Source organism: Chiloscyllium punctatum, chromosome 15 (assembly GCF_047496795.1).
Source record: "Chiloscyllium punctatum isolate Juve2018m chromosome 15, sChiPun1.3, whole genome shotgun sequence".
In the NCBI taxonomy this organism is placed as follows: Eukaryota; Metazoa; Chordata; class Chondrichthyes; order Orectolobiformes; family Hemiscylliidae; genus Chiloscyllium; species Chiloscyllium punctatum.
In genome coordinates, this window is record NC_092753.1 from 86,183,504 (window position 1) to 86,197,137 (window position 13,634).

The 13,634-nt window shown below is 42.4% G+C and overlaps 1 protein-coding gene across 3 annotated transcripts in view; it reads left to right on the plus strand.

The window, feature by feature from the left end:
• LOC140486490 (uromodulin-like 1) overlaps positions 1-13,634 on the plus strand; it is a 117,342-nt gene that overhangs the window by 19,663 nt on the left and 84,045 nt on the right. For all 3 annotated transcript variants that reach the window (XM_072585722.1, XM_072585723.1, XM_072585724.1), the window contains exons 6-8: positions 2,946-3,056; positions 4,824-5,078; positions 6,963-7,075. In XM_072585722.1, the coding sequence (XP_072441823.1) occupies positions 2,946-3,056; positions 4,824-5,078; positions 6,963-7,075 (479 nt within the window). The remainder of the gene's footprint in view (positions 1-2,945; positions 3,057-4,823; positions 5,079-6,962; positions 7,076-13,634) is intronic.

The following is a 13,634-nucleotide window of genomic DNA, read 5'->3' on the forward strand; positions in this document are numbered from 1 at the left end:
CAGCAAGTAATAGGGAAGGCGAATGGAATATTAGCCTTTATTTCAAAGGGAATGAGTATAAAAGTTGGGGGTGACATGGTAGCACAGTGGTTAGCAGAGCTGCCTCACGGTGTCAGCAACTTGGGTTTGATTCTAGCCTCGGGCAATTGTCCATGTGGTGTTTGCATGTTCTTCCTGTGTCTGTGTGAGTTTCTCCAGGTGCTCCAGTTTCCTCCCATAGTCCAAAGATGTGCAGGTTAGGTGGATTGGCCATGGGAAATTGTCCATAGTGGCCAGGGATGTGTCGGCTCGGTGAGTTAGACATGGAACCAAAGAGTTACAGCGATAAGGTAGGGGATGGGTATGGGTGGAATGCTCTTCGAACGGTCAGTGTGGACTTGATGGACAGAATGACCAGTCTCCACAACAATGGGAATCTATTACAGTAAGATCATGCTAAAACAACATTCTTAGATGATTTGACAGGTCAGATATGGAAATGTTGTGTCCTCTTGTGGGACTGTCTAGGACTAGGGGGCATAATCTCAGAATAAGGATTTTAAGACAGAGAAGAGAAGGAATTTCTTCATTCAGAGGGTTCTGAATCTGTGGAATTCTTTACTGCAGAGGGTCATAGATACTGTGTCATTAAGTATATTCAAGGTTGAAAAAGACAGATTTTTAATTGGTAAGGAAATTGAGAACTATGGGAAAAGGCAGGAAAGTGGAGTTGACGATTATCAGATCACTCATTGACTGGTGGAGAAGGCTCAATGGGCTGACCAACCTCTGCTCTTAGGTCATCTGATCTTTGAGTGAAGAAATTCTATATGGCCTGCAGCCTATTCTGGGACTTTGTCACCTGGATCTTGATCCTGCAGCCATGGGAATCATCCTTCCTGCATTGATCCTGCCAGGCTGTTGAAGAACTTTGTACGTTTGAATGAGATTACCTCTCAATCTGATCAACTCCAGAGAAGAAAGGCCTCTCAGTCTCCATTGGGCAATTAGCATCAATAAGGCAACTTGAATGTAGTATAGGCTCCATGGCACTTCACAGAATAGCCATCAAACAACACATGACACACAGCCAATTAGTGGGACATTACATTCAAGAAGGAATTGCTTTTAAATAGTGCCTTAGGAGCAAAGGCTACAGTCAGACAGCAAGGTTTAGGGAGGGAATTCTAGAGTTCAGGGACCTGGCATTTGAAGATGGGCAAGAGGTAAAAATTGGAAGAACGTAGGGAAGTTGTAGGGCTGGAGAAATGGAGATGAGGGCATAGACAGATCCGAAATCAAGGATATAAATGTTAAAACTGCGGTGTTTCCAGATCTGGTGCGAATGTTGCTCAGTGAGTGCAAGGGGTGATGGGTAGACTTGTATTGGTATGATTCAGGCTATGGGTAGATGAAGTTGATTTAGCTTTTGGCTGGGAAATTCTGGATCAATTTAAGTTTATGGAGAAAGCAAAGGGAAAGGCCAATCAGAAGTCTTTTGGAATAATTAGGCTTAGAGCTAGCAAGAGCTAGTTTGGAATGTCACCAGGAGATGTCCTGAGGCACGAGACTGGCACTGGATAGGGAAATAAGCATTCTTCGTGATGGAATGTAAAGGTGTTCGGCAGTTCAGCATGGGCGAGGAAGAATGCCTTGCATTATCTAGCTTTTTCATGATTTCAGAATGTCACAAAGCAGTTTCCAACCAGTGACAGAAACAGGAATTGCTGGAAAAGCTCAGCAGGTCTTTCAGCATCTGTGAGGCAAAGGGTCACCAGACCCAAAACATTAACTCTGATTTCTCTTCACAGATGCTGCCTGACCTGCTGAGCTTTTCCAGCACCACTCTAATCTAGACTCTGGTTTCCAACATCTGTAATGCTTGTTTTTACCTTCGGTCCAACTGCTCCATGCTGACCAGATATTCTAAATTAATCTAGTCCCATTTGCCAGCATTTGACCCATAGCCCTCTAAACCCTTCCTATTCATATACTCGTCTAGATGCCTTTTAATTATTGTATTTGTACCAACCTCCACCTCTTCCTTTGGTAGCTCATTCCATACACGCACCTCCCTCTGCATGAAAATGTTGCCCCTTAGGTCCCTTTTAAATCTTTCTCCTCTCACCTTAAATCTATGCCCTCTAGGTTTGGAGTCCCCCACCCTGGGGAAAAGATTTTGTCTATTTTCTCTAACCATGTCCTTCATGTTGTTATAAACATCTATAAGGAAACCCCTCAACCTCCAAGACTTCAGGCAAAATAGCCTCAACCTATTCAGTCTCTCCCCATAGCTTAAGCCCTCCAACCCTGGCAATATTCTTGTAAATCTTTTCTGAACCCTTTCAACATCCTTCTGATAGGAGGGAGACCAGAATTGCACACTGTATTCCAAAAGTGGCCTAACTAATGTCTTGTACAGCCACAACATGACCTCCCAACTCCTACACGCAAGGCTCTGACCAATAAAGTCAAGCATACCAAATGTCTTCTTCACTATCCTATCTCCACTTTCAAGGAACTATGAAACAGCACTCTAAGGTCTATTTGTTCAGCAACACTCCCAGGAACTTAGCTGTAAGAGTATAAGTCCCGCCTGGATTTGCCTTTCCAAAATTCAGCACCTCACATTTATCTGAATTAAAATCAGCCACTCCCTGGTCCAATGGCCCATCTGATCAAGATCTCGTTGTATTCTAAGGTAACCTTCTTCATTGTCCACTGCACCTCCAATGTTGATGTCATCTGCAAACTTACTAACTATACCTCCCATCTTCACATCCAAATCATTTACATAAATGACAAAAAAGCAGTGGACCCAGCGCCGATCCTTATGCCACAATCGGGGTCACAGGCCTCCAGCCTGAAAAGCAACCCTCCAACACCACCCTGTCTTCTGCTGGATCTGTTCACCGTAAATTTCAAATGATCTTTTTGACAACTATCATTGTTTTTTTTTCCAACAGAAGTGACCTCTACTGCTTCAATTCCTACATCAAACTCAGGACAGCTGAGCAAAGTCATTTCAACAAGCACTGAACTGGAAAGCAACTCATCACTTGAAAGGAAATTATGCTGTATGTATTCTTTACTTGATTCAAATGCTGGAGATCTGAAACAAGGACAGAAATTGCAGGAGAAACTCAGCAGAATCGAAGAAACACCCAAAATGTTAACTGTTTTCTCTTTGCAGATGCTGCCAGACCTGCTGAGTTTCTCCAGCAATTTCTGTTTTTGTTTGTTTGTGCCCTTTCCTCCAGTTTGTTTGGGCATGTGTAGGTATTTGGGATTTAAACAGAACCAATAATTTGCATACTCATCAACCTGTGTCACTTAAAGAGCCAGTACAGACATCATGGGCCAAATGGCCTTCTTCTGTGCTGTAACACTCGATAATTCTGTTTTGGAGTTTTCCCAGTAGCAGTATATTCCAACATTCGGAGCTGTCCTTTGTTAAACGACTGACTTAGCATGTTATGAAAGAGAAAATCTGTGTTCTTCCAAATCTGGCCTCTTGTACATCCTGATCATAGAATCATAGAATTCCTACAGAGTGGAAACAGGCCCTTCGGCCCAACAAGTTCTCACCGACTCTCGAAGAGTAACTCAGAAGACCCATTCCACTACCACTCTACATTTACCTCTAACTAATGCCATTAACCCACACATTCCTGAACAGTATGGGCAATTTACCATGGCCAATTTACCTCACCTGCACATCTTTGGATTGTGGGAAGAAACTGGAGGAAACCCGCGCAGACACGGGGAGAATATGCAAACTCCACACAGACAGTCACCCGCGGCTGGAATCCAACCCAGGTCTCTGGTGTTGTGAGGCAACAGCGCTAACCACTGAGCCACTGTGCCACCCTCTGTATCAATCCACCATGTGTGGCCATCACTTCAAACTACCAAAGTCCTCAGTTCTGAAATTTCTTTCACAAATCTCCCTATCTCCCTCTGCCTTTAAGCTGCTTCTGAAAACCAAGTTTGGCCATCATCCCTCATACCTGCATACATGGCTTGATGTCAAGATGTCAACTGTTTCGGAATGCAGTAGCCCACCTCCCCCCCCCCAACTCCCCCCCCCCCCACCACCGTACCCATGGGGGATATGTTCCAAGACCTACCGTGGAAGCCTGAAAGCCTGGGAAATATACCTTCCAGGCAGCCTCCTGGTCCCTGGTTCTGGAATGTTCCCTTTTATATGTCCTGGCCACGGTAAACTGTGGGTAAGTGAAACCACGGTAGCTGGACCATGGATAAGTGGGTCACCTCTACTTCCCCATGAAGTATTGAGGGTCTTCTGACTATATTGAGGTTGCTGATAAATGCAAATTATTGGTGCTTTGAAAACCCACAGAAGCCACATTTGTCTGTTATTGTGGCTATTTTTTGTTACTTCTTCAACACGCCATGTTACATTTATTTTTTTGAGATACCTATGCTGACTAGGTCAGATAAGTAACTTTTTTCTCCAAGTGTTTAGTAATTGTACTCTGTAAACAAAGTTAAAATCACACAACACCAGGTTATAGTCCAACAGATTTATTGAGAAGAACTCGCTTTCTGAGCACCGCTTCCTCTGAAGATGGAGGGGTGCTCCGAGAGCTAGTGCTTCCAACTAAATCTGTTGGACTATAACTTGGTGTTGTGCGATTTTTAACTTTGCCCACCCCAGTCCAACACCGGCAGCTCTGAAAACAATTGACTTTAATATCTTATTATCTGCAAATCGCAACTTCTTGTGGTTAATATATATCCGTATGTTATTATACTACATGCTAAACGTGAGTGAGGTCACCACACAATCAAAAGTTGCTAACCTAACTCATTTTCAACAGCTCCCTCTCCAGTTACAAACCTGGCAATTGCCAAACTCACCAGCAATAGCTTCCAGATCCTTTGGACAACAGTTACCAGCAAAAGGCAAATGGTTACTGTGCAGGTGCTGAGGGAAGCTGATGTTGTGAATGAAATAGAGACTAAGGAAGTGGATTGGACGGTCACCGGATTGGAACCCGGGGTTGTCTACACAGTGAAAATCCACTGGCGGTCCTGTGAAGACAGCTTCAGCAAGCAACTGAAGGTGAAAACAGGTAATGGCTTAGCCCTTGGACACTTTCACACTCACTCGCCAGAACGGCCTCCTCAGTTTGTCACAAAAACAATTCTGATTGGAATTGGACATTCCCGTGCCAGGTTTCTTTTTTAAATTCCTTCAGTTATCTTGGAAATATTGACTCTTGTTTGTGTAAGGTTTTGAGAGTCAAATGGTCCTCTTGTACCACATCCAAGATCTTCATCTCTGGTTCCATTAAACATAAGAACCAAAAAAAAAACAGAAGAACGAGGAGCAGGAGTTGGCCATCTGGCCCTTCGAGCCTGCTCCACCATTCAACAAGATCATGGCCTCCGCTCCACTTACTCACCCTCTCACCACAACCCTTAATTCCTTTACTGTTTAAAGCATTATCTATCTTAGCTTTAAAAACAATCAATAAGAAAGTCTCAACCACTTCACTGGGCAGGGAATCCCATAGATACACAACCCTCTGGGTGAAGAAGTTCCTTCTCAATTCAGATCTAAATCTGCACCCTCTAATTTTGAGTCTATGCCCTCTTGTCCTAGTTTCACCTATCAGTGGAAACATCCTCTCTACCTCTATCTTATCTATTCCCTTCATAATTTACCATGTTTCTGTAAGATCTCCCCTCATTCTTCGAAATTCCAATGACTATAATCCCAGACTACTCAGTCTCTCCCCATAAGCCAACCCCCTCAACTCTGGAATCAACCTAGTGAACCTCCTCTGCACCCCCTCCAGTGCCAGTACATCCTTTCTCTAGTAAGGAGACCAAAGCTGCACACAGCACTCCAGGTGTGGACTCACCAGCACCCTGTACAGCTGCAACATAACCTCTCTGCTTTTAAACTCAATCCCTTCAGCAATGAAGGGCAAAATTCCATTTGCCTTCCTAATTACCTGTTGTACTTGCAGGCCAACCCTCTGTGATTCATGCACAAGGACACTCAGGTCCCTCTGAACAGCAGCATGCTGCACCTTTTTACCATTCAAGTAATAATTGGCAATGGAATATAACCATGTCAGATTAGTTTCACTCCCAACAGATACTCCATTTATCAATTTCCCAGCTTGAATTATGGTGTCTCAGTTAGAGTCAGCAGTAGCTACACTAATATCATCAATCATATTGATGTATCTTTGCAGAAAACTACATTGCTGTTGGTGACTAGGAGTGATTTTACCTCTATCCTCCACTTGTTGCATTTTGCTGGAGAAATCATTCTGATTTTACAACTGGACGATACTGCAGCTTCAGTCATGATTCAGCGAGTCCTGTTCATTAGGCTCTGGGTATATAGCAACATAGAAAATAGGAGAAGGAATTGGCCATTCAGCCCTTTGAGCCCTGCTCCTCCGCTCGATGTGATTGTGGCTGACCATCTAGTTCAATCCCCTGCTTGCATTTTCTCACCATAGTCTTTGATTCCTATACCCCTTAGAATTACATCTGACTCCTTTGTGAAAACATCCAAAGTTTTGGCTTCAACGGCTTTCTGTGGCAGACAATTCCAGAAGTTCATCACTCTAGGGTTGAAGAAATTTCTTCTCATCACAGTCCTAAATGGCTCACCAGCATCCTTAACTTGTGACTTTTGTTTCTGGAGTCCCTATGTTTACCTGGTTTAGTCCTGTTCGAATTGTACTGGCTCCTATGAGATCCCTGAACAAATCCCTGATTTGTTCAGAGCAAAAACTAACTGCTTACTGTAAGTCCCATTCAACCTCCAGCTGGCATGAATGCAACGCAATACACCCTAGTCCAGACTGTTGCAGCACAGCCTTTTACAATGCCAGGTAGAATGGTGGGTTATCCAGGAGGCATTAAACAGTATTTAATCACAGGGGTAATTGTTACACCATTTTCCCTAAATAGTATTTCTCAATGTCTTTCAGCTGCGTTACTATTGGATGGACAGGCGAGGATCAAGAATTATAACTTCACTGAGAGTCTCAGCAACACCACTAGCAGCGAATTTAAGCTGTTTGCAAAGCTTTGGTACCGCGAGGTAAGGGTGCCTGACACAAGATACAACTGTAGCTTGAACACATGGTAGGAAAAGTGTATTCAGAGCTGTGGAGTGAGATCATTAAAACCGAAAGACCTGCGGATGCTGTAAATCAGAAACAAAAACACAAGTTGCTGGAAAAGCTCAGTAGGTCTGGCAGCATCTGTGAAGAGAAATCAGAGTTAACATTTCAGGTCAAGTGACCCTTCCTCACAACTTGGGTCACCAGGCCAGAAATGTTAACTCTGATTTCTCTTCGCACTTGCTGCCAGACCTGCTGAGCTTTTCCAGTAATTTGTGCTTTTGTTTGTGACTGAGACAACTCACTGTCAGATCTTATTATCTGGGATCTATTTTTTTTCCTTCTGGCTAGGAAAGTCCTATGTGAGGTGAGTCTGAGTACACTATGATTCAATGAAGGACCATGCTGTATAGTGGTCTCGTGGTTACAATGTAATATGATAATTCTGTATTGTGCTATTACTACACAGAACAGCAGTTCAGATGTTATTATTTTACTTTCCACCATCCAGGCGAGTCCGTAGGAATTAAAGGTTAATATCTTGAATATCTTTACAAATAAACTGAGAGAAATATCTTAAGAACATTCATATTCTCTTCTGCTTTTTGTAGACTATTGATTATCATATTTGAAAGATACTTGATTGGATAGGGTTAAAAATCACACGACACCAGGTTATAGTCCAACAGGTTTATTTGGAAGCTCTAGCTTTTGGAGTGCTGCTTCATCAGAAGGAGCAGCGCTCCAAAAGCTAGTGCTTCCAAATAAACCTGTTGGGCTATAACCTGGTGTTGTGTGATTTTTAACTTTGTCCACCCCAGTCCGACAGCGGCACCTCCAAATCATGATTGGATGGGAAACTGGAAATAGTAGGTCATGTGATGAAGCCTCCAGCAACTTGAGCCAGCAACCCTACTCACAGCGATAGTTTGAAACTTTGGATTTGAATGAAGTAAAATCTTGAAATAAAATGCTAACGTCAGTTAACGTACCTCATGGATTAACCATGAGACCTCACTGATGTTTAACCCAAATGTAAAATGGATTCTGCATGCACCAATATGATTGGCTCCCTGCTGACCTGCTTTTGAACCAGCTTTTCAATTTTATTAATGATCTACAGATGGTCTGAGAACATTTGAGAACTTAAAGTTGAGTCTGCTACCACTGAGGTATGGCCCCACACTTTGTGTGGCTCTGTCTAACAAGCAATAATCTACTTTTCTGATGTAATCAACACACCAGCAAAGCAGCTGTGAAGGAGAGTCACTCGAAATGCTAACTCTGTTTCTCTCCACAGATGCTGCCAGACCTGTTGAGTTTCTCCTGTGTTTTAGCAGGGCAGTATTTATCATTCATTCCTTTTTATGTCTTGGGACGTGTATCAGATAGAGTAGTCTTGGGGAATCAGCTCAACGTTTGCAAATTTTCTGCAGGGTTTAGTGTTGATTTCTGATGCGGTCCTACACATTACCAGGTCTGTTACATGACTAACTGGAGTGACAGGCTGGAAAGGAGATGGTAGGCAGTTGGTTTAACTGCACGCAGCTAGATCTGACTGGACCACATCTCAGGTCTTACAAGCATTTGCTAAAACTGCTCATTTCAAAGCTGAGTGCCAGCTTCTATTCTTTACGAACCTTCAGAAAACCCTATCTGCTGTCCCCTTCACTTTCACCCACATTAATACCTGTAAAGAGCTCCTTTGGCAATAAGATCAAATCCATTCAATCAGCTGTCCATGCTGCTTCCAACAGTCACATGGTGAAATTTCCTTTAAGATCTCCTGCCATCCTAAATGTGAATTTTTACTATTCTCCAATTTTTCTCTTATTTCCCTTCAGGTTCCACTGAGATCTCACCATGGTTGTGATATTCTCCTGCTTCTTGTGACCCAACCTTTCCTCTAATTCATGCATGTGGGATGTGCTCGTAGCTGGCTGGGTCAATGTTTATTTGCTCCCCACATGGTGGGGAGCTGCCTTCTTGAACTGCTACAGTCCAGGTGCTGAAGGTAGACCCACAATGCTGGTCGGGACTGAGTTCTGGGATTCTGACCCAGCAACACTAAACAATGGGAATATATTTCCCAGTCACGACGCTGAATGTCTTGGAGAGTGACTTTCAGTTGGCGCTGTTCGCATGCATCTGTTGCTCTAGAGGGCAGTTGTCGCGAGCTTTGAAGGACCTATTTGAAGATCTTTGATGGAGTTCAACCTGGATAATTGCGAGGTGATGCATTTTGGAAGGTCGAATTTGAAAGCTGAGTACAGGATTAAGGATAGGATTCTTGGCAGTGTGGAGGAACAGAGGGATCTTGGGGTGCAGGTACATAGATCCCTTAAAATGGCCACCCAAGTGGACAGGGTTGTTAAGAACGCATATGGTATTTTGGCTTTCATTAACAGGGGGATTGAGTTTAAGAGCCGTGCGATCTTGTTGCAGCTCTATAAAACTTTGGTTAGACCGCACTTGGAATACTGCGTCCAGTTCTGGTCGCCCTATTATAGGAAAGATGTGGATGCTTTGGAGCGGGTTCAGAGGAGGTTTACCAGGATGCTGCCTGGACTGGAGGGTTTTTCTTATGAAGAGAGGTTGACTGAGCTCGGATTTTTTTATTGGAGAAAAGGAGGAGGAGAGGGGACCTAATTGAGTATGCAAAATAATGAGAGGCATAGAGTCCATAGCCAGAGACTATTTCCCAGAGCAGAAATGACTAACATGAGGGTTCATAGTTTTAAGGTGATTGGAGGACAGTATAGAGGGGATGTCAGAAGTGGGTTCTTTACACAGAGAGTTGTGAGAGCATGGAATGCGTTGCCAGCAGCAGTTGTGGAAGCAAGGTGATTGGGGACATTTAAGAGACTACTGGACATGCATATGGTCACATAAATTTGAGGGTGCATAATGAGGATCAGTGGTCAGCACAACATCGTGGGCTGAAGGGCCTGTTCTGTGCTGAACTGTTCTATGTTCTGTGTTCTATGAATTTCCACCATACATCTAGTACACTGCTACAATCGAGTGTCGGTGGTGAAGGGAATGGATGTTTGTGGGTGTGGTGTCAATTAAGCAGGTTCAAGGTTCTTGCTGCTTCAGATATCTTGAAGTTTATTAACAATACTAATATTAATGTGACAATATTCCAGACTCACTGACAAACATGGTTAGTGTTTGTGATTGCTAATCCTGTGTATTACAGCATATAGCTGTCTGACTGATATTAGTTCACTGATTCCATGACACAGACAGACTGACTGAAGATGAGATGGATATTTTGATACTTGAAATACATGCAATGTGATGTCATGTTACTGTCTTTAGGTCTGGTCTGGATTTTATGCCACAAAATAACATCTCCCACTTTCCCCTTTTTTGTTGGATGCAGATAGATATATTGTCTCTCTCTATATATTCAGATGATCCCTTGATGAACAAATGATCTGACCAGACTTATAATGTACATGACCTGCTGATGTAGCTTCACTTGTGATTCTCTACGTGTCATCATGGGTGGATACCTATCATTTGTCAATCGCATGTATTTCTGACTTTTTCAACTGCCTCTGAACTTTGGAGGGAATCTTGGAAATTTCCTTTGTCCAGTGGTGCATTAGTGGTATATTCTTTGGATTTGATGGGAAGTGCTATTCTGAAGGATTTGATGGTTGCTAATAAGGCAATGACCAATAAGGCTGTTAGCTAACTTAAATTTCAATGGAATCATGTGCAGTACCTTTGCCTGTGAGTTGATTGATCATTTCATCCGGTACGGGATAAACTGAGGCCTGAGTATCCTGAAATTTACTTGAAGTTTAAATTTATCTGTAAAAATCTGAAGATGCTTGCCAAGATCTTTGTGATCATCATCAGAACTGCCAGAGGATTTTATTTTTATCTTTTCAGTGTCCAAAGTCAGAAGAGACTTGATTGTCTTTCTTTGACTTTTAATCTTTTTCTTATCACTTATCAGCTGATTCACAAAGTAAATATTGATTCTTTAAGTGATTGAGTTCTGATAGACAATTAATGGATTGCCAGTCTGTTGATAGATTTTTATTTTCCACCTTTTTTGCATGCTCTTACAGTTACTGTGTTAGAATTGATGTTAGACTGTAGTGATTTTCCTTTTTCAACTGGTTTAACTGGTTCTTAGCTCCTTTTCTCTTTTCTTATTATTAAATGTTATTGCCCCTTAAAAATCACAGGCTTATGCCTGTTTCTTAACATTTGTACCTAAAAGTAAACAGCAATAATATCATACACCTTTTTTACATTCTTGTGCCATTTTGGGAAAATAAAATGGTGGAATCGACCACATTTAGGCACAGATAAGGCTTTTAAATAGAGAAAACACATTTCTGGGGTCTTAAGCTGCATATTTCATTATAGAAATATCTTCTTACATTGAAGCTATTCCTTTGTCATCTTTTACACTGTCTTTTGAAAAACATCGTGTCAGTTGTTGTCGCCTTTTGTGCTTTTTTTGTTTCGTCTTAAAGAAGGAGACAGAATGCTTCACTGAAGGTTGTATAGCCTTTAATTATAGTTATATTCTCGTTTTGGTTGTAGTTGTAACTTTATCTCTGAGCTCAGACGTATTGATGGATTATGTATGGAAGGAAATCTTACACAACTGCCAGGCTGATGTCACCTTTTCACTCAGTTTTAACAACTGCTTGCTGCTGTTGAATAAATATCATCACTAGCTTTTAGTGCCCACCTGATGCTACCATGTCAGCCATTATTATGTGCTTTGTCATTTTCTCATCATTTGCTCATGTAACATATGCCACAAACGTTGGGTTTTTGTTGAGTTAGATATCTTGAAGTTTATTAGCATTGTTTATAATTCTATAATATCACAGACTTGCATTCAGTCTGGATTCTGTGCTTACTGTATTGCTGTACTTTACATGCATGTAACTGACCAACTGAAGACACTACATGGACTCAATGATACAGAGATACAGTAGATGAAGTGGGTACCTCAATATAGGAACATCAGGTGTTGTGATATCATGCGACTATATTAAAGATAGTCTATTCTGGAATCTATGCCTCAATGTAACACTTGGCTGGGACAGCACTCTCCTGCTTGCTTTTTTAATCATCTATTTACAACCAGAGTGTCACTTGCAGTAGATTACATTCTCACTCCGCTTTCATTATATCCAGCATCTCCCAAGGTTCTATCTTTAACCCTTACATCGATGTTTCACCGGTGAGATCATCTGAAGGTCCAGTGTTCGTTTTCACACATAAATACTGATAACACTGAACTCTCCCTCTCATCGCTTCATTCCTCCACTGTTGCTGAGTGATCAGACTGCTTATCCAAGGCCCAGTTAGGGGCAGTGTTGATGTAGCAATTATGTCACTGCACTAGCAATCCAGCAGATTCCCAAACACATCTGGGAACAAGAGTTCAACTCTCACCATGGCAGATGTCAAAGTTGTATTCAATGAAAATCTGGAGTTTAAAAGCTAGTCTTGATTCATTTGACTCACTAATGTCCTTTAGGGAAGGAATATCTGCTGGCCTTACCTTCTCTGGTCTACATGTGACTCCAGGCCCACAGTAATGTTCATGACTCTGAAATGTCCTGGAAAGCCATTCAGTTAAAGTGTAGTTAGAAATGAGCAATTAATTCTGGTCTAGCCAGTGATGAATGAATAAAATGAAAGCATCAGCTGAGCAGAAATGTCCCTCTACTACATATGGCAAAGGCATTGCCTTTTGAAACTTTGTTTAAACACTCTCCAAACTTTATTACCAACTGATTGACTCCATCCCACTCACCGGCAACAGTTCAAGCTCAAATGAATATGTTTGCAATCTTAGTGTCATACTTTACTCCCTAGATGAATAAGTTGTGGTTTGGTTAGTAGCACACCTGCTTCTGGACTGCAAGGTTCTGGGTTCAAATCCCACTCTAGGGCTTGAAGTAGATTTTCTTTTCACTTGTGGGACACGGTGGGTGACATGGTGGCTCAGTGGTTAGCACTGCATCCTCCTGTGTTCGATTCCAGCCTCGGGCGACTGTCTGTGTGGAGTTTGCATGTTCTCCCCGTGTCTGTGTGGGTTTCTACCATGAACTGCAGTTCCCTCTCACAGTCCAAAGATGTGCAGTTTAGATGGATTGGTTGTGCTAAATTACCCCATAGTATCCAGGGATGTGAAGGGTCAATGGGTTAGCCATGGGAAATGCAGTGTTACAGGGATAGGGTGGGGGGATGGGTCTGGGCGGGATGCTCTTTGGAGGGTTGGTGCGGACTCGATGGGCTGAATGGCCTGCTTCCACACTGTAGGGATTCCATGATCCCCTGGCTTGATGGTAATGGTTGAGAGGGTGATATGCTGGGCCATGGGGTTGTAAATTATGCTCAAGTACAATTCTGTTGCCTTTGATTACCCACAGCAACTTCATGAATGCACAGCCTTGAGTTACTATATCTGTTCAAAATCTATCCCATTTAGCACAATGATAGCACCACATACATGGTGGAGGCTATTCTTAATGTGAAGGCGGGACT